The sequence below is a fragment of the Zosterops lateralis genome, assembly GCF_965231275.1.
Source record: "Zosterops lateralis genome assembly, chromosome: 7".
NCBI classification, from domain to species: domain Eukaryota; kingdom Metazoa; phylum Chordata; class Aves; order Passeriformes; family Zosteropidae; genus Zosterops; species Zosterops lateralis.
The window spans coordinates 27,964,636-27,991,143 of record NC_139767.1 but is presented as its reverse complement, the minus strand read 5'-3'; the positions used below and the strand labels follow the sequence as shown (position 1 = coordinate 27,991,143).

Sequence of the window (26,508 nt, the reverse complement as noted above, 5' to 3'; positions counted from 1 at the left end):
CTGAATGCCAGCAGTTTCCTTTTCCAAGGAAAGCTGTGAACAAAGCTCTCAGGCATTTCAGAAGGCTCAGATGGGTGGAGGTGTGAACACCTGTGTTGGAATACACTGTCTACTGGTACCCCAACACTCAAGTTTTCTGGGCAAGTGACACTGCTCCCACCCAATCTGACCATTTTTGCATTTGAACAATCACAGAACACACCACTCAAAACTGGTGATGAAGAGGGAAAATATCAAAGGTAGAAAGCAATTAATAGAAGTTAAAGACTTAAAACAATGTAGAGGAACAATGAAACAAAATAAACCCAAACCAAACCACAAGGCTGGAAAGCTTCTAGAAGGCAGAACAACAAAAAGCTTTTCTAAAACTATTGACTATTCTTCCACTGAAAATAAATGAAGTGACAAGCTTCAGCCCTTTGTCACCTGGAGACATCTGGCAATCAACAGCCCCCATGACAGGCACTGTGCTAAGCACTGCCTCCAGCTTTACCATAAGAGATAACACTGTAGGTCCCCAGAGAGGCGGAAGGGGAACAGAGCAGCCATCAGCAGAGACACTGGGATGTTCCTGTTGGGTAATTTTTACCCCAGAAAGGGTTGGCTGCATATAAGGGATTTGTTAGTCCACCTTCCAGCATATGGATAAGTATCTCCTAATTCCGGTGACCTCAGAGCACTGATTCTTTTATCAGCCACCACGGATCCTTCCTTTCATATATCATTTCTGTAAAAATGGGTTAGAGATGCAAAAACTGCAGCTGAAATCTTACTTCAATTGTTGGCTACTGCACCTATCTTTACTTTTAAGAAAAGATCCAGAATTGGAACTAAACACAGTATCCATAACAACGGCTGGATCAGCACCATGAAATGGTAATTACTGGAGTCCAAGTATGCTGAAGAAAACTGGGAGGCGAAGCTCCATGAAGACTTCTTGAAGATCCTGATTAACAGAGAACCTCAGAACCTGGCTTTTTAATGTATGCTTCTATATAATTTTCTGAGTTTTAACAGCAGCAATAACTTTCAGGCAAGAATCTTTTTTCAAAATCACTGCATGTCTCAAAGACCCCAAGCTTTTCTTGCAGACCCCAGGCAATCAATGGCTGCTGAGGGGTAACCTCCCTCTAGGAGTTTGACAAAGGCGGCCCACAAATAATTGAATTGCTTCCTTATTTTCAGGCACTTTACAACTCCTGAAGGCATTATGCCATTTCTGCCCCCATTTCTTGCACTCACAGCATATAATTAGCTGGCCACAGCAGGACAAAAGAATGAAAATTCAGCCCAGGGGTAGATGGCACGATTTTTCTTCCCATCCTGAGTGCCAGGAGTGAATCTGATTCAGGGCAAATGAGATATTTACTTTCCTCTAGTCTCCAAAGGACAGCTTTGTCCTGGCTATAAAACCAATGGTCTGTCACCATTTGGCAGCCTGGTGGACCTGTAACATGTTTGCAGTGTCCATGCAATCCAGAACTGCCAGGAGTTAAGTCCTGTATTTTCTGGCATTTCTGCCAGCAGCACATGCAATAAACCCTTCCCTTTCACTCAGTCCAAATTCACTCACAGACTTCAGCTTAAAGAATAAAATATACAAAGAGTATTACCAAATCTAATCCTTTTCCCTCTTCTCACGTTCCTAAAAATAGACCAAGAGTGTTCCTAATGCAGAGATGTACAGGGGTGTGGTACACTATGATTCATCCATGTAAGACAGCAGCAGAGGCACAGTAAAAATTCACTCTGCAGTTTTCATTTGCAAGGCAGGACAGGCAGAGGAGACTTTCCTCCCTGTACCAGGTGATGACTCTTGCCTTCACTTACCCCTCGATCTCCGGTGTATTTTTCCACAAATTTCCCATAGTTGTAGTAGTTGAAGGTGGGGTAGCCATCAACCCCCTCCTGCTTGCACAGGTCATGATTCTGTCCTTTGGCACAGTCCACTGCAGCGTAGGCGATCTGAAACACAAGATATCACACTGAGGGCAGGAGAAGACAAAGCAAGGAACCCATTCCACGGTGATGCTGCTGCAGCTTAGCCTTAGCACTGAGAGAGACCCAAATCTTCTGCCAAACATGCAATGGCTTCTGTAAGAGCTCAGCTGTGGAGGGAGAGCAGAGGATGGTCATCACCTGGCCTGTGCAGCTGCAAGGCATTTCAACTCAAGAGAGCAGAAAATCACCTTTGCAGCCTTCCCACTGAGCTCTGTGTTAGACTCCAAACAGGAAATGTACAGGCTGGATTAATAAAACCAAACCCAGGCACAGTGGTGACAGCTCTGTCATGCTGCAATATTTTTCCTCCACTTTGGTTTTAAGTGATGAACAGATGAACAGTGGCTTTGGTGACAGCAACAACCCACCTAACCCAAGTTTTCCAGTACTTGGAAAAGTAATCAAACATGGCTGGCCACTTATGTAGCCTATTCATAGATAAATGATTTCTATTCCAAATAGATTTTCTAAACTCCATGCAGTTCTTCCAAGGTCAGATGTGGATGGGTGAGAGGCCAGAGCATTGTCTACCAAGCACTGCACATAGACAAGAAGGTGGTTTGCTTACAATCTCAGCCTAGATTTGTATTTCCTTTCCTGTCTTCTTCGAGGACTGTACTTTATATGCAGCCATTAGCAAACTGGGCTTTAATTCCTCTTGAAACCTCTAGATGCTACTGTCACACAGACAAACCCTGAGCAGGAAAGAGCCTACCACACTTTCAGCCTACTGACAGTGGAGCAACACCCTCAGTCTGTGCCTGCTTCCACACAGGCAGGGTGAGGAAACGCAGCCTCACAGTCCCAGAGCAGCAGCTCCAAACATTGAAATCCTGACTCTGTGAAGTATTGAGGAGGAGCTGCCCTTAGCAGTTCTGAAGCTGAAACAAAATGTAATTCATAGGCTTCTACTCAAAGCAACTGAGCCCTGTGCTGTGATTTCACCCTGACTGTTCCTGTGAGCAGCAGCTGGGGCTCTGAATGCAGGCTGCTCACATAAGTTCTGCTTTCACAGCCTGAGCCAGGCCCTGCTGAAGGGCAAGCATATTAAAGTACAAACTAGGTAAAGAAGCCAAACAAATTAGAGGAATGACTTTTTGCAACTTTTTTGTGGGTTACAATTTATCAAGTGCTAATTTCATAGCAGACACATCTTAATTTGAAGTTTCCATTCCACAAGCCTCCTTCAGACAGCTGATCAAAATACCTTTTGCTTGCATGACTTTAAGGTTGCGGTTGAACTGTTCTTCCATAATTAAAAGATCACTTAATATTCCACAAAGCCCTCCTGTTTCATGGTGACACAGTCAAAATGAGAAAACCTGATCTCATTATCCTAGCAGTAATTAAAGAGATTGGCAAAGCCAACTTCAGTTAATTTGCTTGTTTTGTTTTGGCTTTGAAAGCCTGACAGGACAATACTCAGTACAATCTTGCCTGGTCTGTCTTCAAGTGGAAAGTACTAGATAAAGTGAACAGTGTTCTTACCTTAAATATCTGGTTTCTCATTTTAAACATTAATAAGGCTATTACAGAACCTGGACTCTTGAGAGCTGTTAAAAACATGTATGATTCCATTTTTTTTTTCTTTTTGTAAACATGAAGACTCCTACACATTCAGGGCCAATTTAAATGAGAAGTTAGGAATAATAAACTGCAAAAGAGTTTCATCTAAGTATTTCTGCCTTCCTGACCTTAGCAGCCAGCCAAAATTTAGAGCTCTGTTGGCTACTTCTGTGTAAAGAAAAGCTTAGAATGGAGACAAGCATTTATTTCGTGACACAGCATGAAGATAGAAAGAATACTAGAAGTCCTGATTTCCTACAAACTAGAAGAATAAATAATCTTTTTTCTCGCTGCTCTAAATATCACACAGGGAGAGACTGCAGCCAGAAAAAAAGGGAAGGTATGCAGCATGTGCTCATCCAGATCTTAGTAGCTGGTTTGAGACATGAAACTGTTGTGACTGATGACCCATCTATTCTTAGTGTCTTGGAGATTAAGAAAATTAGTTTTTAGTACACTGGAAGGAAGAGGGAAGAAGGAAGAGAAACTCTCTTTATTTGTACCTCTGGAAATATCTAAACTGGTACCATCTGGGGAAGAGAGTCCAATTTCATTTACAAAAAGTTTTTGTGAGAACAGCCCCCAGTGAGGAGAGGGTGCAGTGCAGGAATGCATTGGTATGTTAACCAACTGTTAACCTTGTTCAGAACATCTTGTTACCTCAGAACAGATGATTGATGGATGTGAAAGAGGTGGCTTCTGACAGAAATGCTCAGTAGCGTCCTTGAGGCACAGCTCTCCTCTACAGCACATGGAAACCTAAGGTGCCTCATCTGTGCATTAGTTGTGCCCACAGAGGTCCCAGTCTAAGTCTGTCCACGGCAGCCACATGAGCCCAGTGCTGTGTCTGATCCAACAGGTCTAATGGCACATCTGGAATAGCATTTGGGGGATGTGTCCATGGTCTGTCCTCTCTGCAATGCTCCTAATGCAAGCTCCCACATAACCCCCACCACTGCAAACACCATTTTGAGCCCAGCTCTTCAGAACACACACATTTGGTTATTTTTACAGCCAGTGAGAGAAGAGGAACAGTGATTTTCAAAAGCCTTGTAACTCATACAGACGTGAGCAAAATTTCATAGAGGAACATCTAATTCCCAAGACTGTATCTGAGGCTGCATTTCAATGCCTGCTGCCAACAGTGGCTGAGTAAGAGTACTTAGGAGAGCTTGAGTGATTACTTTAGAGTGGAAATGTTAAGGCAGCCTAAATATAGAGGTTGCTACCATCTCTGTGAACTCATTATCATAGCATCACAGTCCTAATTGTCTTGCCTGTCTCACAGCGGAAGATCAAATATAGTGCACTGAGAGAAAAGTGATGCTGGAAAACACTTGTAGCAAAACACACTTCTGGACTGAGGACCAATTCTCATCTCCATTCCATCAACTCCAGACAGCTGAACTCTGAGACACACCAGAATTGAAGCAAATAGCACTGATGCCCTTTGCTTCTTTCTGTTTGCGTTTTCATGGACTGTGAATATGAAGCTCCATTGCTGATAGAGGTGTGTCCTACCAGAGTGAATTCCTGCAGGGCTCTGCTGAAAGGCTGCATGTAAAAAGATGCAGAATCCTGGCTCAAGTGAGCAGTGATACCACTGTAGGGAAAGTTTCCCCTTATTCTCAACTTTCTTAGCAACAATCAGCTTTTCTGCTTCACTAAAGAAGGAGACTGAGTCAGGAAAAATATCAACCAAAAAAACCTCTCTCAAAATGTGGTTAAAGACTTCTGGAGAATTTTCCTCTCAGAACTAGTATTCATATTCAACTACCAGCAACAAGTTACACAGAAGTGCACCGGAGAGCACAAATTAGAAAGACCTACATGCACTGACCTGCAAGCCCATTACGTTTATTCAACCACAAACTACAGGCATATTAAGCATAAGACATCTGTAATAGGTGTCCAGGAGTCAAGACACTTGGCATCACCTCTCACAAATTCCCTCTCATCAAGAGGGAAAAACCCTCTAAAAATCTGTGAGAAAAAGAAACTCTGCTAACACTGGTCTAATGTGTGTGTGTGTGTGTCCATTATGGAAAAATCCAGTGTAACAGCTTTCAGAAGGCAAGATTGATTTTATGGAGATTTTGATTGTTAGGGCTAAAATTTAATTTCTTGAGCTTTCCTCTAACCAGAGGGGAAAATCCACTGAAAAAGCATTTCAGGGAGAAAAACCTGTAAGTGCTATATCTGCAACATGCACAAAACTCTACGGGATTATGGATTCCCTATAACCCAAAGCTCTGTTGCCTTAGATATTGACAATACATCATTATATACAAGTCCTTTCTCCAGAGCCAATGCTGTTCAGGTCTATCACCAGCCTGTTCAGTAGCTGTAGCAGGAATAGAAATATTATCAAATGAAAAGATAATCAATCAGAGACCATGGACTCCAAAGGAAGTTTCTTGGAGTACATCCAACTTTCTTAATTTTACAAGTAGTTGCTCACAACTAGTATGCACTCTATAATAATTAATAATATCAGGTGAGTATGCACAGTAATGCACAATAATGATAACAACAGCAACAACAATAACCCACTCAATAAGTATGCATTTCTCCACAGTCAGGATAGGTTAATATGAGTCTAGAAACATCTGGGACAGAAAAATACCTTTACTTGAAAAAGGAATCCCCCAGCATTTCATGGTTCTACCAAAAAAATGGGAGCTTAACTACAGCGTTGCAAACTTTAATCAGCATGGCAATAGACTGTGAGCAGTTTATGAGCAGCTTATGAGCAGCTCTGAAGAGCTGTGAGGAAATAGAGCATGGCATATTTTTCAGATGAAGAGGATTGATCACAAAAGCTGAGCTGTTGCAAAACCCAGAACTTTTCTTTTAGGTGCTTCAGTAGAAGTAGAGCTATGCCGAAAATGTGGCCACTGATTTCCAGGTGCCCCAACTGTAACAGAAGGGTGATGCATTATTTTGTTACTAAGTGTTAGAAGAAAAAATAAGTACTGGCAGTATAATCTAATCATACATCAGAAATCACAGTTCCCTTCCAACAGAATTATGAAATAACTTTTTGCTCTAGAGGGATCTTAGAGGTAAGAAACACAATTACATTCAACGGTTCAAACAGAAGTGTAGAAAATTGAAAGTGGGATCCCTTGACCTTCCAGGTAACTCCTCTTTTCTGTTCTTAAAGCTTTCTTTTTAACAGTTTGCCTCCCAGTCACCATGTGATGATGTAGTAAAAATAACCCCCTGCAATCCTAGCTGCTCTCCTGTTAAAATATGTACTGCCACACACTGGTTTATTGATTCAAGAAAATAAATCTCTGCTAGAGCTAATATTGACTTTTGTTATGAAAATGGAAGTGAATAGCTAACTGAATATTGATTTGAGAGAGGAACGATATTTGATAAGCTTAAAAAAAGTAAAAGCAAAACTGCAGCATGGAAATAAATGCTTCCAAACAACATTTAAAAAGTATAATCAATTCTAGATGACAATTACCTGATTACTAGTAAAAAAGTCTGTTGTTGCCAACTGTCTTAAAAGCACCTATAAATAAGACAGATGTGCATTCTTCCCTATGATTACTCCATAGGTTTCTATTTATATCACCTGTTCTGGATCCTAACAGCAGTTAGGGACTGGTCTGGTAAAGTTTGTTGCAATTCAGCTACTGTTCTCTGAAAGGCCTTGCAAATGGGAGATTCATTATTGCCCAGATGTGGCATGGCATCATTACAGGAGGGGCAGTTCATCAGCTGTTCCCAAAGCAGGCCTATTTGCAAAGGGGACATCCATTAGTACAACATGATGTACAGTGCTAACATCACCATATTTAATGAGTCTAATTAAAAATAAATTCAGCACATACTTTTTTAAGCAAACAGGGATCAAATTCCTTGCCAAACTAAAATATTAAGTCATTTGAATAACTCTGTACAGCCATTTGGTTGGTATAATAATTTTAAACTGTGATTCACAATACACATTGGGGACCCACCAGTTTCACTGCTGACTGATCCAGTAACAACCCAGCTCACCCCATTTGCTGCACCCTTTCCAGCAGTTGCTGCCACAGCTGTTTCTGTAGGAACTCACTAGAACCCAGCTGTGGTGCTCTGATTTGGGTCAATGCATTTGCACAGGAACAGTCTCCTGTGAAAATGGGAAGATTTGTCAAAGAGAAGCCCCCTTGCAGGAGTGCCAGAGATTTGTTACTGAGAGGTCTTGAAGAGTCAAGAGCTTTCCTTCAGTAAATCCAAGCTGGAACATCACAAATCAGTTCCTTCAAGCTGAGCTTTAGGATCAGCCAAAAGGCAGAATGCAGATTTTTTTAAAGATTTAGTTTTCAAGAGAGACTGTGGAGCAGTTACTGAACATGCCTTCCTGCTCTTCAATCTGTTCAGCTGAGTGACAATCCTCACATTTACATTTTCTGACGTTCACTGGTCACTGCCAGAACTTGAGCTGTGGGGCACTGGCCAAAGGCTTTCCCCTGGCAGCTGTGTGCTAAGGCCAAAGCACCCCAAGCTAAGAATGCTGCAGATGGGTTTTTTCTCCTTTTAAATAACTGCAACAATATGTTCACTGCCACTGGAGTAGCCCCTCCACTGATCTGGTCCTACTGACACTGAATTTCTCCAGGAGATGGAAAGACTGGAGGCTCTGGTTTGTGGGTCTCAGTCTGAGCTGTGTTTTGCAGCAGTCACAGGACTGCCCCAGGCCAGCGAGCAGGCTGGGAATTCTGGCTAAAACCACCAGCAGTGATGTGGCCAATGAGAGCTGACATTTGGGGCCAATGTTCCAAGCAGAGCGTTTTTAAACTCCAACTCCAGCAGTGCAGATGATGAAAAAGTACAGAGCATTACACAGAGTCCCGGGGGAGGGGGCTCCTGTGCCAAAACCACCCCTTGCAGTCAATCTGCAGAGCCAGAGACACAGATTTAACAGCTTCAAGCTCTGCTCATCTTCAAAATTCCAATGTAAAGACTCAAAGTCTCCCAAAGGATACCTTTTAGGATACCATTTATAACCAATTCAAGGCTGGAATGTTTTTGATTGTTCTTTGGCTTCTGCAGTATTAAATGTTTAATTAAAAGACCCTTCTTTTAAGAAGAAGATACAGTTTAAATGCTAAAATACTCTGTTGAGTGAAAAACCTTTCTCCAGAGGAAGAAAAGGACACTACTATAGAAATGAAACAGTGAAAAGAATCTACTACTTAAAATGAAAATTAGTAATCTTGTTCTGTTTTTGAAAGAATAAATACTCCTTTCTCTTAAGCATTGATTTTACTGAAGTTTGAAACCCTATAGAACTACAAATTAGTTTGAAGGCTCAGTCCAGTTTGAAACATGGGAATATGATCTGTACTGCTTGTGGGAACAGCAATATTTCCTTCTAAAGTCTAAAACAGGTTTGTTTTCTTTTCCACAATGGCACAAACTGGCAGCAGGAAGCACCTTGGCGGGTTATAGCTGTACACAATTAAATAAGGGCTCCCAACATAATCAGTCCCTGGCACTTTCATAAGTCATTGGGGTGGAATAACATCATTCTCCCTAACTGTACACACCTCTTTAAAACTGTACCAGCCTTAATATTCCCTATTGGCTCTCCTGTTCCAACTCATTACATTTTATATCTCCCCACTTCAGCCTTAAACTGAAGTCAACAGTTGCAACTGTCAATCACTACTCTGCCCTTAGAGTCCTTTCATAACCTGCAGTCTGAAGGAAAAGCTTCCCAGGCCTGCATTTCCCACCACCACCCTGTCCAACTAACTGTGCCATGATTCAGCTTGTTAATACATCCTGGGGTTCTAATAAGCAAGTTTCACATTGTTTGGTACATTTGTTTCACATCCTCTGACTGAAATTTTAATGAGTTTAGGAGAGAGAGGCTTCATTGGGAGCTACCAGAAAAGTGGGAAAACAAGGATACTTTCTCAGAGATCTTGGAAACAAAGAAGTGACCAAAAGGCATCTGAGCGAACTAATTTACAGCAGTAAGAGAACCAAAAGCTGCAGGCCTATGAATCTACCGTGTGCCAGAGGGCAGAAGTGATGCTTAATTTAGGCAGTCAGTGATACAAGAATGATTTGTTTCTTGTCAATCTGATGCATTTTCTGTGAGTTACAGAACAGCTGAGAGGAAAAGAAAAAAAAATACAAAAAATTCTTGTTATGGAGTACAACTGTTACAAAATTATCTCTTCATTTAGAACACAGAACAGGATAAACTATTTCAGCTGAATGGGACCTACAAGGATTATCAGTCCAGCTGCCTGACCAGTTCAGAGCTGACCACAAGCCAAAGCCTATTGTTAAGATATTGTCCAAATGTCCCTTAAACACTGACAGGCTCAGGGCATCGACCATCTCTCTAAGGAAGCTTGTTCCAGGGACTGATCGCCCTCTTGGTAAAGTGTCTCCTACTGTACAGTCAGAACCTCCCCTGGCACAGCTCTGAATTATTCCCACATGTCCTGTCATTGGATTCCAGGGAGAAAAGCTCAGCATCTCCCGCTCTGTTTCCCCTCCTGAGGAAGGTGTAGATAGCAACTTCCATATTAAATTACCAAATCGTTTTCTTGCCACACCTAAACACAAAGAAATTGTGAAGTTTGAACAAATTCAGAGATCAGAATGAAATATGGTTCACTGAAAAATACCAAACAGGTTCCTAGCTAGTTATCTGGTTAAATACAGGGGCTCAAGTGTTTGGTTTTTTTAAAATCCTAGATCTGCATGTGCTCAGTTAAAAAATGGTTCAGATGATGCAAGGAAATTACCCAGTGTGATTCAGCCAGCAGATGCATTTTCGAGGCTGAAGCATAAGGGTCACAGAAGAGCATCCTGGGCTCAAGTCAGCCAACTTACAGAAATATATTATAATTTGTGCTATGCAAGCATAAAAGTTATATATAGTTAGTTATATGATTGAGGTCTTCAGGACTATCACACAACTTGTAGTTTCTCTACATGCACCCCAACAGGTAACAAAAGTTGAAGGGGAATGGAGATTATATGAATTATCATTTTTTAATCCCTCAGTGAGAAAGAATTGTATTTCTCTTCATACAAAGCAACTCTTACATAAAGACTTAAACATAAAAGACAGCACATTAGGGAAAACAGAACAGGTTGGAAGTGTAACTCAAGTTAACCACAGAAGATACAACCCCTATGATGCAGATACATTTCTCTTAGTGTAACAGCAATTTTATCTACAAACCTTATTACCTTATCAACAAGGAAAGCCTATAAGGTACAAATTTTGGAAAACATTCTTAAATATCACAGAAATAATTAACAGCAAGTTACCTTGCGATCTTCTTTAAAGACTTCAGCAGCAGTTGTGAAATGTGGAATGGCATTTTTACAGTGAGGACACCCTGTTTGACACAGGAAGAAAAAAATCATAAACTTTAGTTGTAGGAAAGATACTGGGACAAAGTCAAGACACAAGGTAAATCAGTGAAAAACTTAAATTAAAAATCACTCTAGACAGGAGCTCTCTAGTTCTGGAATGAGCAGAACAAAGCATGTGTAGACCATGTGTCAGCTACATGAAAGTGAGCACATGTTTAAAATCCCTGTGGGTTCAAGGAGTTTAGGTGTATATTTACACTTACTAGACATCCCATAATAGGGGCCATGGTGCGGGGGGGGGCTTTTCTCCATCACCAGCCCCCTAAGGGCACTTCAAGAGCATCAGCTGCAGACAGACCACTGCCCTGCTCTGTACCTCCTGGAATTGCCAGGTAAGTGCTGCTGTTGCCACAGATACCAGCTACATTTGAACATGGGAATAAAGACAGCACAGCTGGGAACAGAAGGAGGCTGGAAGTTGGAAAGGAAATTGCTGGGAGCATTTATAATATTTGGAAATGGCCTGTGTTAAAGCCAAGCCATTGGGAACGTAAGGGAGGGGAAGAGAAGCAAGTCCAATAGGCCAGACATCTTTCATGGATGGAGAGCAGATGTCCAGATATCCTGGGTTAGGATGACTGCTGCTGGCCTTCCTGGAGACCTTCCTGCTGTTCACCACAACCAGGCAACCCCTGAGGAGTTTTACAGACACAGCACACGGGAACCCCAGAGCTTTGTATGGGAGATGGGCTGATACTTCTTTGTACCACTGCAGCATTGAACAAAAGGCCAGCTGATCCCTTGCTTAAATTCACACTGATTTTACTCAAACATTTCAGAAAAAGTCATAGAAGGGAAATTAGAACGGTTCTCTTGATTCAAGGTTCAGATGTGAATGCTCTTAATTCAGAAGCAATGCCTACAAATTATTGTCTATGAATAATCTAAACTACTCTCAAATCATCATTACTATACTAAGTAAGGCTTTGGAAAGGGAAGTACCTGCATATATATAATAAATTATTTTTTTTAAACCCAGCACAGAGGGAGATCCCAAGCAAAGACTCAGGACACTGTTTTTTGCTTAGATGCATTAAAAAAGGAATGGACACACTTCAGTCAAGTCTGTGTAGTGCTGGCAAAGGAATTCATCTTGGTTTTATTTCTGGACAGGAACAGAAAATCAGAAATGAGTTGCTCACAAGCACCAATTACAGCTTATGCTACTGTTGTTTCACCAGTATTTTACATGATGAACAAGTGTCTGTGTTACTTTAAAATCAGGACTGAACAAATGCCCTCTTGAGACACTTGCAGCCACCCTCCTAAGCCACTCTCACTTTCAGCTGACAAGAAAAATAGTATCTGTGCATAAACACTGCACACCCCTTTCTACAAAGGAAGGGCTGAATACCCCTTCCAGCTTCACCAAAATGTAATTTCGTTGTTACATGCACTACTTTGAATTTTAGAGCATTTCTTTCTTCGGATAGGATTCTGAAAGCACTGCAGTGACACACCTATACAAATACACTGAGAGTCTGTGCAGTAGCTAAGAATGCCAGAAAGTGAAGGGGATGTTTCCTGGGAAACTGAGGCACTTGTGTAAATCCGTCTTAATGGCTTCAAACTTTATGCAGCACGATGGCAGCTGTGTTTCAGTGAGAGGTAGCACAGTGCCCTACAGCTTGAAAACTATTAACCTTGTTGAGTCGTTCAGCATGTGCCTGGAAGAAAATGGTCAAGAAAGAAAAGGAGGAGGAGGAAGAAGAGAAGAAAGAGAAGGAGGAGGAGGAAACTAGGGTTTCAGGCTGCTCTCATGTCCATCAGCCCACTTTGGTGACCCATCTTCTCTCTTACCACTTGTCTGGCCTGTCTGCCTGATACTGAAGAGCCTGCAGGTCAAGCCTGCCTCTTAACAAATCTTGGATAATTTCCTGTACTGTGGGGGGACTGCCTCGGTTGACTTAACACTGCTCTACACAAATAAATCAGAACTGGTGACAACATCTAAAAAGAATTTCAGAAACAGAAAATGGATAAAAATCAGGCACCTCTAAAACAGGAACACTTGTTCTTAACTACATGCTGCAGCTTTTCTGGAAAGCTCTTCCAACTGTTACACTAAAACGTAAATGCTCCTAAAAACTTAAACCTTTCAGGTTTCCTTTTTTGCTTATGATCTTGAGCTTGAAATTTAGATTTCACCAAAGAACATCTTTTAAATCCTAAATAAAAGATATTTCAGGACAGTAAGCTCTCTCTCAAAGCCTCTAGGAAAGTTGTAGCAGCTAAGAGCTCTTCATGAGCACATTGTGCAAGAAAATAAGAACACAAATAACAAGCATATTCTTCCACACAAAAATACCAAATCCAATACCAAATCATGAGAAGTTACCTTCATTTACCCATCTGAAGCTCCATCCCTCCTCCCTTCATCCCTTCTCTCTTGGCCCAACCTCCTTTCTTTACTGCACTGTGCTCACAAAACTAAAACACAACCATATGGCTTTTGGCAGAGCTGCCTCCAAGTCCAGTAGGCATTTTGTTAGCCTTGGACATCCATCCACGGAACAGATGTGAATGCTACACTGAATTCCCAAAGAGTTTCAAGGAGTCACTGAAAAAGGGGGAAGGAGCACATCATATGGAACAGCAGAACTTCATCTGTTACAACTTAGAAGGATTGCCAAATGCAGCAAACACTTGGAAGTCACCCAACCCAGTCATTCTATTTAAAGCACACATGCCAAAAAAAATAAAAGCAGAGGTTGACGTCTTCATTTTGACAGACGGAAAACTTGTTCTTCCCATTCCCTCTTCACACCCACTATCACACGTTTATTTTAAGTGTTAACACTATCTTCTAGATTCAAAAGTGCAAGGAAAGGAAATGTACTGAACACAGTACATGAGGAGAGGAAGTGTGCAGCTTCCTTACAAAGGATTTTTCAGATGGGCTGCAATGGAAAGAGATTAAACTGGTGGCATAGGAAGGTATGGATAAGGTGTCAAGAACCAAAAGGTCCTGCCCATTCTCAGTCACTATGGACTAAACAAGTGGGAAAATTCATTTTAGTTGAATAATTTGGATCCTATGGTAAGCACACAGACTTCCTGCAAGGACAAGAAGTGGAATTTTAACTGAGCAGCATTGAAAGCAGCACCTCTGGGAGCCGAGCCTTCTAACACAGATGCAGGGCTTTGCTTTAACAATTTTCTTTTTTCATTTTTACAACAGTGTCAAATTTGATTTCAACAGGGTTAAGAGCAGATGTGAACTGAACAGTAATTTCCTGTGCCTGACTTGAGAAATGTGAAAGAAACATCCAGCCTTTCCACAGGATCCCAGTACTGGCACTCAAAAATCTCTATCATTCCTGCACATCTCAAGATAATTCCGTTTCCTAATGCTGAAACACAGTTGCATCACCTGGTAGGAAAACAACAGAACTTGCCATCTCAGGCATGTGCAGTAGCATGTGCTGGGGCCATTCCCTGTTCACAGTCAGCAAACAATACAGCTTTAATAGAGCTCTGGCCAGGCACTCAGCTCAGAATTAGCTCTCTGGAAGACCCCCATAAAGTCTATTTTGGCATCTGCTCGCCCTGACCTGCTGGGGCACGAGGGCTGCCTGCTTAAATCACAGCTCCCTGCATCCATGTGAAAACACCTGCAACTGAGGAGTTCTGAAGTTCTTTTTGCCTTTGCACTACAAATTAAAAAATTCACACAAACCCAGTATTTTCTACAAGGTTTTTCTCCACCACTCATGTTGTAAAGTTGGTAGGAGATGTGGTACAGTCACAGCAGGCACCATCACATTCCTCACTTTGAAAACCAAGTGGTTCTCAACTGAGCCAGTATATGAGAAATATGGTTTCTGTGGGAAAAATTCAAGAGGAATGGCCTATGAACAGCAGACGAGGGAAATCAAGCAAGCAAGCAAGCAGGCTTCACTCCGAGCCATTATCACTGAGGGGAGAGGGAGTCAGATTAAATCTCCTCTAATTAGAGAGGCATTTAAAGGAAAGTTAGTGGGTCTTTAGGGAGATGAAGTGATGGAAAATATATAACCCATCTTATTTTCCATGGACTGGATTTACTGATAGCAGGAACAATCTCAAGGTACAGCACCTTCCCAAGGTATCTTTGAGGAAAGACCCAGGGAGCCAGCATTGGTTTGGGCACAGAAAGGGGCTGGAACTTCATTCTTATGGAAACACTGCTTTGAGGACTGTGAAGAAGTAAAGAACTGCATGGTTGAGCTGGATGTGATTTCCAAAATGATGCCACAACACATTTGTTACATGACATAAAACAAAGATAGCATATGGGGAAATAGAAAAACTTAACTAAGTACTCACATCACCTTGTGAACTGGTTTTTTTTGTTTTGTAAACAAAAAGCAGACTCAGGAAAAAGTAATATAAACACATTTTTCAGTAAGGTAAGAATAAGACAAAAATTATATGATGTGGTAGCAGTTTGATAAATTTTCAGACATGATAATACCCTGTGAAAACGTTTTATATAATTGCAGGATCCCATGGGATGCAGAAGGGATGCAAGGAGGATTTCAAAGCAGTGGAACAACCTAGTGAATAACCTACATATCTTTATTACATTCCAATGGAGGATTTTTCATTGAACAGGGCTTCTTTTTTTAACCAATTAATTGTTTAGAGATGATAGTGAGTCAAAAGTAAAACTTAAGAGATTCTTAAAATTTCAGTGTACAAAGGTATTAGGACCAGAATGCAATTCTAAAGATGTCTTGAGAGTAGTGCATGAAACAGATGCACCCCATTGTACAAAGTCACCTCATTACATTTAAAATAAAATTGTGGCAAATTTTCAGAACTGCCTAAAGGAATCAAGTCCTTTTTCCAAAAACACAGGTTTCTATTTGCTTAAATATGAAAAAACATCCTTTAAGTTAGGTTACTTCATGCTTTGTTTAATTTGAAACTACAAAGCCCAGTGATATAATATAACCTCTCTACAGCTGAACATCACAAGGTTAATTCAGTTTCCTTAGAAGAGTGGAAGCTGTATTAGCATAGAACATAGAAGAAAGGTGAAGCTGTTTTTTAATGAATATAAATCAAAAGCTAACAATTTGTACAAAATAGATAAAGGAAGCAAATGGACATCAAAGCAGTATCTACAGTCAGCAGAGGTAATAATGATGTTTTAAGTATATAAGGGGCTTTAAATGTATTAGAAGCAAAAGAAATCCAAATAATGCTAGCAATATAGCTTTGAAAGAAAATGATGGAGTTGTCAAAAAAAAAACAAAACTCCACTGAATATATAAATTAAAATAGTAAGCAGATGTGGAGAGGGCCTCTATGCCTAGCACCTCTGAAATGCTGTTTGCAGTTCTGGGCCCACAAATCAACAATGAGTTCAAACTGGAGGGGGTTCAGAAGACCCATAAGAAAAACAAAACTGAAAGATGTGTTTCATGGCAAAGGGAGTCAGGAAGCTCAGTGTGTCAACAGCTTAAATCCAAAGATTAAGAAGTGATAAAAATTGAGGAAAGTCAGTCTCTAAATTTCATTATAATGAGCTATTCAAGCTGGCAGCCAAAGGCTGAGTAAGCTCCAGAGCTGGCTGCATGCTGAAGCCAGTCAAATTTAGATGGAAATTCACATTCCCCATCACTAGTGATTTTTAGTCTGAAAGGAAATGGTTTTCTAGAAGAGACGCTTTCACACAGTGGCTCTGTACCTGATCAGAAGACAGCTGTCCTTGACTTGCATCGCTGAGCTGAGACTGCTACAGCAGTGACATGGTCTGGCTGTCCCCGTGTCCCCAGCTCCGAGCGGCCGGAGCTGCAGGAGGCCAGCACTGCCCGTGGGTCAGGCAAGGACAGCAGCCCCTGCCAACCCTAACCTGAGCATCCCAACTGGAACACTACAGCAGCACAGATTGGGCATTTTGACTTCAGAAAGCACTACCTTATACCTTCTGCCCATCATTAATACATTATGATTTATAACCCTACCCTTGTTGTTGCCGTGTGTGCTTTTAGCATCTTGTATGCAATTAAATCTTGATAAATAAAGTAACAAAGAGGTGTGCATATATTTTACATGAGATTTCTTTTCAAGGAGATAGTTTAAACATGCACGCATTTTAATGTAGGCTGCTTTCATATTAAATACACTAACTTAAACTGTCAGTACTTTCATAACAAAGTCCTGGCCAGCTCTTTAGAGGGGATCTGAAAGCCCAGTGATTTGTGAGACCGTGGCATTTGTGTCTGTGCTCTACCCTCAGCATGAGAAAGGGCTCTGCTCCCCCCTCAGCCCCCGGCTTCCTTTAGTACCTCTCAACGGGTGATCTCAAATGCTTTAACTAATATCAATTAATTACGCTTCAAATTGCCCCTAAGAGAGACAGACGTGATTATCCCCCTCTGTCATTACATCCAAGGTTAAGTAGAGTCAGGAAGAGGTTAAGTGACTCACAGGGTTCACAATCCTGCCTGACAGGGAGCTGGGCTGCAAGGTGCTGACTCCATTTGTTCAGCTGCGAAAGCATCAGGGCCTCGGAGGGCTCAGCACGGGGCAGGATGGAGCCCTCAGCGTGCAAAGTGCCGAGCAGAGAATGACTTTCCAATTCCCCATCTCTGCTTGAAATCATCACCGCTTAAATAACAGGGGTAGATAGTGCCCTGCGTTATTGGTTTTTAAATGACTGCAATTCTAAGGAAGTGCAAGCAGCAACTCTGCACAGCTATCAGAGCCAGCCTGGGAGCTTCTACACTGCAGAGTCAAGCAAAGCCTGTTTCCACTTCAGGAGTTCCAAGCGATTAACTAGAATTAAAACAAGAATATTACTTGGTCAATCAAGGAAAGACAGGCCACAGACAGTAACTCCACAGATAAGAGCTGGAAAAGGGTATACTGCTTAAACCAATGCAATTCGTGTGGCTACAGGAGTTATTGAATCCACAGGCAGACTTGAGAAAGGCATTTGGAGACGTAACTGAAAGGTTAATTCACTTTGTTTTACTAGTAGAGAACTGGAGGGCCTTTTTATTGCATATCTGGACCCAAAGCTCATTTGATGACATGACCTGACACCATAGTATAATCATATCTCTAAGACACCAGATATTAGTAATTGAAAGAGGGTGATGTGTCCTTAATGTGAAAAATGTTATGAGGTTTTCAGTTAAGCATCAGGTCAACTAAGGCTTGTGTGACTACTCTTAAAAACAGGCAAACTACTACAAATTTCACAGCCTGCGGTCGATTTGTTGAGTTTTTTTCCAAGCTATCTGAACTCTTATTTTTTAACACCTTGGAGGTATAAAAATGAGACGAAATAAAAAGAACCCAAATTATTGGGAAATCAGAGCCATGAGACATGAACAATTGCAACAGCAGCAACAAAGTCATCAGAATAGGTTAAATTGCAAAGTGAGGAGAGTAAAAAGACCTCGCACAAAATTCCTCAACTGTTTCATCCACTACAGAAATATGACTGACTGCAGTGAATTACAAATGACATGCCACAACTCAGCATTTGGCAACAAGCAATCCTTTGAGATGGAAAGCTGTACAGCAAGTCACCTCTGGACAGAAAGGGTGTCAAGGTCAGCAGTTACACCCAGAACAAACCTGAGCACCAGTTCCAGCAGACCTGCATTTTCCACTGTGTCACTGGCCTGTGTAGCTTGAACAAAGCTGGCAGCAGCAGTTAACCAAGCCAGCATCAGCCCTGGTTAACTACAAACACTGTTATAGAGCAAAAGAAATAATTTTGCCATCTGACATGCCAGTGGACACCACTAATAGAAGACACACTGCTGAGTGAGCAACAGCCAGCAGAGCATTGGAATTTCACTGCGCTGATGCTTAAAAGCAGCTCCTGTCAAGACAATGTTATGCATCACCAAAAAAATCATTTGTCTTATTGAAAATGGGTTTCGTGACAGTGCATAAGAATGGGTGACATCTTCATAATTTCTTAATGTGCCCATGGTGACACTGCATCAACACAGCTGTGTGTCTGTGAAGAGAGAATTCCATGGAGCAAGTGCACACACCTCCCTCCTCCTCCCTTCTCACGAGCTGGAGTTGTTTATATCCAGGCAATATTCTGCACACCAAATCAAGCAGTTGTAACATTTTAGGGTTACAAAACAAGAGGAGTTGGATCACCCCAACAACTTTTAGTTTAATGTCACCACTCCACCACAGCCGCTGTGAGCGCTTTGTGACGGTCACGCACAGTCTGGGGAAGCGCCTCAACTTTTGAGTTGAGAGCAGTTCAACCTGTTCTCTCGGCACTAATTATTCTCCTCAGCACAAACACTGGGGCTAAGAGCAGTTCTGCCAGCCTGATTGCAGAGACCACTCTATAAATTCATCCTTTATTGAACCCAGCCTGTTAAGGGGCTCTGTGGCTCAGCACTATTTACACCGACAGGAACACACCTTGGTAACACGCCTGTAACGAGGGCACCACTGATGCAGGAGAGAAAGCAGTTAGTGGCAGAGGTAACATATCAAAATTCTGCAGTGCCAGCCCACACAGGATTTAAAGCCTCATTATCAGAGGGTCCAGACCTCACCTCTGCCTCAGTAAACAACCAGAAAATCCTTCCTGCAAGGGTTTTTGCCTTGAAAGGGATTCTTTTTGTTCAGCATGTTTTTAATATTTTTTGATAGCTTAAGCTTCATTTACAAACACACACACTTTGTTCAGCTCTTTGATACAGCCTCCTAATCAAAACTTAACAAGATGTGCTTGCAAGTGACAGAAAACCTCTTGGTGGGAGTCAGTCTGAGGCCATCATGGGACACTAAACTCATCTGTGCTGCTGCTTTGCTCCGCACATCTGAACTCATAAACTCAATTGTCAAGTATGTTCTCCCCCTCTGTGCATACTTCACACAGAACTGTCACCCAAGTCTGCTGAGTGACCCAGCACAGACCCAGACTGCTCATCTCAGGCCCAGCAGCCACAGGCTGAGACCTCAGGACCAACAGAATTTGCCACATTTTCCTACAGCAATGCAGCTTAACCAAAACACAGCATTAACTCCCCAAAACTGCCTGTGCAAAGGCTGAGATATGGTGCAACCAGCTTTGTCCAAGCTTGCTCCAGAAAATAGGAAGGATGAAAAGGAAACAGTACTGCTTCCTTCAGAATGGCTTTTTGGTGACAGCTTGAGTGCCAGGGCAGGAGGAGCACAATGCCCCCCTGGCTGGCAGCATTAACAGCTAAGAGCCATGTGCACCCTCTGTGCTCACACTGTGACCCCCTCTGGCAAGGACTCTCAGCAAGTGCTTTTTGTCACTGGATATTCCTTGATGCGTAACTTGGACAGAAGAAATCAAGCAGTTTTTGTTTTGAAAACACAGAGAAGGAGCATACCAGGATACAGAATAATTAGTATTTTGAACAAACTTTGTGGGTAAAATGAATGCAGGTTTCCTCAGCTCTCAGCGTTTTATGTGCTCCTGATGAAATATGCAGGGATGAGCATGACTCATTCAGTCAAATCCCTGTCTGATTTCTTACTGCTGAAGAAAGTAATTTCCCACTAGTTTCCCACTTACTTCTTAATGGTGGCCAGGAGTTGACCCATCAGACAACAATGATGTCAATATTCCTGCTTTACTCTCTTTGTTTTACATCAGAACAATACCCAGTTACAACCTCCCACAAACACCTTAAATCAATACACAGCCTTTTACTGGCTCCAAAAACATCCCAAAGTCTTCTGGGACTTTATGAGATGCAACACAGATTAGGCACCTTCATTCACTTCTTCCGGCCCTGAAAGAAAAACCCTACAAAAAGCTTTAAGTGAAGAACCAAGGAGGCTGATGTCTCTAACTGCACATCCTCTTGCAGCAGTACAGCCACTTGCTCCATCCAAAAATACCTCATTAAAATCATCCTTTCTTCTGGGTGTTCTCTGGGTAACCCCTGTGGGTCAAGCTTCACCAGAAAATAACTTTTTCCAGCTGATGAAATTCATTTTCAGTGAAGTGAAAGTTTTACTGCTGAACACAGAAGCAGAAATCAGCTCCCAGCAAAGCATTTATTAAAAATACCCATTCTGCAAACCCTGTTGAGTCCCACAAATTGAGGCCATTTGGCAAGTCAATAACACTGGCAACTGCTCCCCTTACGAACCATTAAAAGGGAGCACTTTCCCCCAACTACTTCCCATTGCTGCTGAAAGTCCTTATGTTTTTAAAAGTGCTTATTAACTCGTGTTTTGACACTAAAAGCAGAAACTGAATGAATTTGATAGGTGCTGAGTCCTGCCATTAAAAGCGACTGATCTAAATACAGAGTGCCCTCCCCCCACCATTTGAACCTGTTAATGACTGGTCTATTATATATAATTCCTTTCTGACACAGTTGATTCATTTGTAGTCTCTTTGGAAGCAGCAATCTCAACCAAAAAATGACATTCTTGTAACTCCAAAGTGGACATTTTCTGTTTCTGCACAAGAATTAGCAGGGGGTGTTATTAAGCCTTTCCTGTTTAGAGAAAATCAGAACTGGATGAGAAGGGGGAAAAACAACCCAAACCACCATCAACAAAACCAAACTCCAAACCAAATAAAAACCCACTGTGTATCTCAGACTTCAGTATTCCTAGAAATACAGCATTGCTGTGTTGGAAGGAACTCCTGGACATCATCTGGTCTAATTCCCTTGCTCAAAACAGGGGCAACTACAGCAAATTGTGCAGCACTGTCTCCAGCTGGGTTTTGAATATCTCCAAGGATGGAGCCTCTTGGGTCAACTTGTTCAAATATTCAACCACAACCACAGTAAATAAACCCCCAGCACTTTCTCTAAACGTTTAAGCAAACTTTCCTGTGTTTCAATTTGAGCCCTTTGCCTCTTGTCCTCTTCCTGGCACTTCAGAGAAGTGTCTCACCTAGCTTCAATCATTCTTTTTTTCCCCTTAATTCTGTTTGAGTAACGCAGCAAAAACATCTCCAACCACAAAGACATTATTTACTGGAACTTTTGTTACCCTTTGTGATTCTGACAACTAATCACAACCAACTGCTTCTATTTTGCACAGTTTTCAGTGCTACAGCAGTAGGAGGTTAAAATTTAATGCATTGTCAAAGTCAAATCTCAATTATCTGGAATAACGGAGTGGAGAGAGCACATAAAAGTAAAAATGCAGATAAAACACATCGAGATAAGCTATATGAACAGGGAGGACATAAGAGAAAGAAGAAAGAAAAGTCAGGGCACTGATCCCAGAAGAGGCACTGATGCAAACGGGTCGGCCCAGGACAGCTTGCCTTGGTGCTGCAAGCGTTGAACCAAGCTCTGGGTTCACAGAGCACAGCTCTGCAGCCACTGCCCTCCCGACCCTGGCTGGATCAGCACTGCACTCTACCTGCTCTTGTCCATTTGGGTCACTTTCCAATACAGTCTGTAGCCCCCAAATCCTGATCATCCATGTACCAAGCTCCGTGTGCACACCAAACCATACTCAGACTAGTTGTCTCCTCTCCTCATTTCTGGACAAAGCCAAGCAGTTAAAAAAGTAAACCTGAAGTAGCTGATGGAATCCAGAACTCCAAGGATTGGATGATGGAAAAAATACAGACACAAATCCCATAAACTCTCCCCAAAAGCTTCTCAAATGCTGGGGAATTAATCCTACTGCTCCAACCCCTCACAGCAGTCCACACACACACCTGAGGCTTCATGCTTCCCTTCTGCAGATGGTACCATTGTCTTCCTCTTATTTTAGGCACTTTTGAACTTAAAGGTACATGAGTGGGATGGCAATTACATCTTTACAAGAGCTGCACAAGGGTCCAGAGAAGAGCTGGGCCTGGTGCTGTGCTGGCAGATGCCAGCAGCCTGCCCCAAGTCCTATCCCTGAGTAGCTCTAACACACGCCAGCCCACACACACTCCAGCCTGTATGGCATGGTACAGACCTACCCAAAGGACATGTGGATGAAGATCTGGTGCCAGGTCATTATTGGCACAAGCAGCACTGGGTTTTCTGCAGCAGGCACTTTTTCCCAAGTCAGTTTTGGGAACCTGCCCCTATATTCCTGCCTCCTGCCCAAATCAGTCATTACAGCACACACAGATGCCACCAGGCAGGAATGGGAATGTGAAATCGAGGTCTCTGTGGTGTCAAGTCCACAGGAGCGGGCTTTTTTCCCCAGAAATTTCCAGAGTCTTGATTCTGATTCTCAGTCCTTAAAATATTCCACAGGCACGAGGAATAACCTTTACGCTTCACCCATATTCCAGGAGAGAGAGTAATGAGTTCCCTATCTTTTCCATGTGGATGTAGCAGTCTCCTCCAGAGCTAAATCACTGTGAAGCACTGTTCAGTACCATTAAAGTCCTGCTCAGCTCAGCCCTGAGTTATCGGCACAGCAGCAGATTGGTGGCTCTCCTATACATACTAAGTAATTTGGACTGGAAGCTGCCACAGGAAAGCCAGATCTCATTTTAATTTACATCTAAGATATATATCTGTGGCCTTTGCCTAAAGGTTTGTCACTCTAGCTGCAAGCTTGACAAAGGTCAGAATACTCAACTTTCTGCTTTAAATTCTAATGACAGATGAGAGATACATTTCTTAGCATAAATATTTATATATAAACATACTTTATATATGCATGTATACACACCCCCCCAATCCGAAAATATCTCAGCATATGTGTAAGTGTAATAAATACTGCCACAGAGTCAGAAGTGAATGGAGTAGCATACTGAGAGTCTGCCCTGACCCAAGCTGTGGATTTGAATAGAAAAAGAAAATTATTTGAGGTAATGAGACCTTGAAGTTTTAGCAGTGCTCCTTCTGCACTAAAATAAGCAAGTTAAGATTAATTGGCAATGTAAGCTCCAAGAGGTTTCAAGATTGAGAAGATGGTAAACAAAAGCTAATCTACCAAATTTATCAGGAAGCACATTATCATTGCACAAAAGCTAAAAACATATAGTGATTTGAATCGTTGTAATTCTTCTACTGCATTAATGTTTATTTCATAGAAAACGGAGATTTAAAATACTGATCTGGTACTTTCCCCTGCACCCAATGAAGTGCAGGTTCGTTGCACTCTTGTGTGTGCCTGTTTTGTGCTTTGCTCACAGACACTTCCACATTTAGAGAGAACAAATCTGACAAATCAGGAACTGTGCATGACCCAGGTACTGACACCACAACAGCAATGCTGTCTTAGGAGCCACGGGAAGGCCAGACGAGGCTCCAGTTAACACCTCTCTGTCCTCTATATAGGTGGACTTATGCAGCACTGTGTCAAAAACAGTGCAAAAATGTGTCTGAAGTGCAGCCTCAAAGGACCTAACAGTTTTACATCATGTAAGCCTTGCTTTTACAGGCTGCTCATACGGAAAGAGCCAGGCCAATCTTTTCTCGCCCCTTCTGAAGTAAGGGTGGAAGTCAAACAGCAAAAAAATTAGCCCATCAGGCAAGTTCCCTCATGCTTTCAGCCGTGGGACATGCATACTCATCACACATAGAGCCTTTGCTTTAAACGTGGCCTTAAAAAGGATCAAGTATCTAACTGTCTTAAAAAGATGCAGCTAAAAACCAAAAGTGAAATAAATCCCTCTTATGCAGAAAGTCACTAATCGGGTAAAGAGAACTCAAAGAGACCGTGAACTCCTAAATCTTACCATTTCATGTGCAATCATTTCATTTTAAAATTACAATTTGCTCTTAATCAGCTGAGGTCCATGAATCAGAAATTCCTGGTTCACGGGCAATTTTTAGTCAATAGGTGGTGGGAACTGGGCTGGAGAAGGGATTATGTCCCCTTCTGTTTTCTTTTAAAGCCTTCCAGAAATCTCCCTCCTGAACTGCACCTCTGCTTTCTCCCACATCTCTTCATATGAGCCCCAAAGCATTCATGTTTAATTCTCTAACAGAAAAGCAAAAGAGGGGCTGCCTGATTAAACATTAAGGACCTTCTTCTCTCTTTTTTTGGAAAATAACTCTGATTTGATGGGAACAAGTTGGTAGCTGTTTATCTGAAGGTTATCCATTAATTGCTGGCCATGTGATATGGAAGAAATTTTTTTTTTGCATCTGGGGGGGCTGAGTCACAGTGCCATAAAGGCATATTAACAGTATCTAATATTCAATGCCTGGATTATCTTCTGTCTTTGATAAACCCTTCAAAAGTTAAGAACTTGTACCTAGTCTGCCTGTCTCTGGGACAGCACATGAAAACAGAAGTCCCTCTCATTCACCTTATTTATAAAAAGCCTGAATCTAAATTTCTCTAGAATTATGTTCAGGAACTTCAAAAACCAAGTGATTATGGGATGCATGCAAAACAATCTGAGAGGAGGAAGCTATGCCCCTAGTCCCAGCGGAGACTTAAATACAGATTTATTACAGACAAAATTTATTCCATCAAAATTTGTTCTCCACCTTGTGGACTGATTCCTCCTACACTATTGTATTGATTTCATTACTGAAGTGCTGCACTAATGAATCAGGCTCTCCATGTCCACTGTGCTACTATAAAGGATCCCATTTTGTTATATGGACCATAAAGTACAGCAGAGGAAAATAAATCTGTTTTGTTTCTGTATTGCTGCCTGCTTTGGTGTCTGCATTAAATAATATAACCATTATATACTGTTTTGTTTCCATTTATAAAGATACAAACAATGGTGCCAATGATGCTCCCATGCACGTATATTCAGAATCAGCTCTTTACCCTCAAATGTCTGGGACAGCAAGGGAATTAATTCAGGATTTCATAGAAAATGTAGGGCTTATAAAATGTTATTTACTCACATGGTGCATAGAACATGACAAGTGTGTGCTTCTTCTTCTTCAAGGACTCCCTGAAGTCTTCTCCAGCAAGGTGGATAACACTGGTCTGTTTTTCTTCCCATGCAGGCTCAGGTGGAGGTGGTGCTTCGGGACTAGAAGCAGACAATGAAGACAAAGAAAGACAATGAAAATGTTTCTAGAAGCAGATAAAGGGACAGCATCATCCTGGTCATAATTAGCATGCAGGAACTGATGTGAAAAATCCTTCAGGGTGCCTGTGCTATAGAAAGACATACTCAATATTTCCAACACAACGCAACAGAAAAAAAAGATGCAAGATAATTTCTGGAACTCAATAAAAATATAATTTAAGTGACTGTAGTCAGGCATATGAGTAGAAATGTCGAATAAAGACTTCCTGCATTGCATCCAACATCTGGGTGGAAAAAACATTGATACATACCACTGTATCATCCACAGGCATGAACTGAGAAGAACAGCAAGCAGGTGGAATCAAAAGGCAACTGATATAGAACAGCATCTTCCATTCAAACATCCTTTTTTTACTCTTTATCACTATCATGCAAACTTCTGTAAAGAATTTAATGACCTTGTCTAGAATTCAGATATTAAAGCCAGGATGCAAAAAACAGCATCGTTCCACTTGGAATACTGGAGGTGACTGAACCAGAATATTTTACTTTCGTAGAGAATGTCAGGTTTCAATTATGACTGCACATACTGGCTAGATCAGAGCAATCCCGCACACCTAGAGTGCCTCTAACAAAAATTCTGCTAT

At 41.7% G+C, this 26,508-nt stretch overlaps 1 protein-coding gene across 1 annotated transcript in view; it reads right to left on the bottom strand.

The window, feature by feature from the left end:
- Window positions 1-26,508, bottom strand: part of PDIA5 (protein disulfide isomerase family A member 5) — a gene marked incomplete at its 5' end in the record, with an annotated part of 98,510 nt that overhangs the window by 2,959 nt on the left and 69,043 nt on the right. The window contains 3 exons of the mRNA XM_083865673.1: window positions 1,831-1,965; window positions 10,870-10,940; window positions 25,731-25,861. Of these exons, the coding sequence (XP_083721799.1) occupies window positions 1,831-1,965; window positions 10,870-10,940; window positions 25,731-25,861 (337 nt within the window). The remainder of the gene's footprint in view (window positions 1-1,830; window positions 1,966-10,869; window positions 10,941-25,730; window positions 25,862-26,508) is intronic.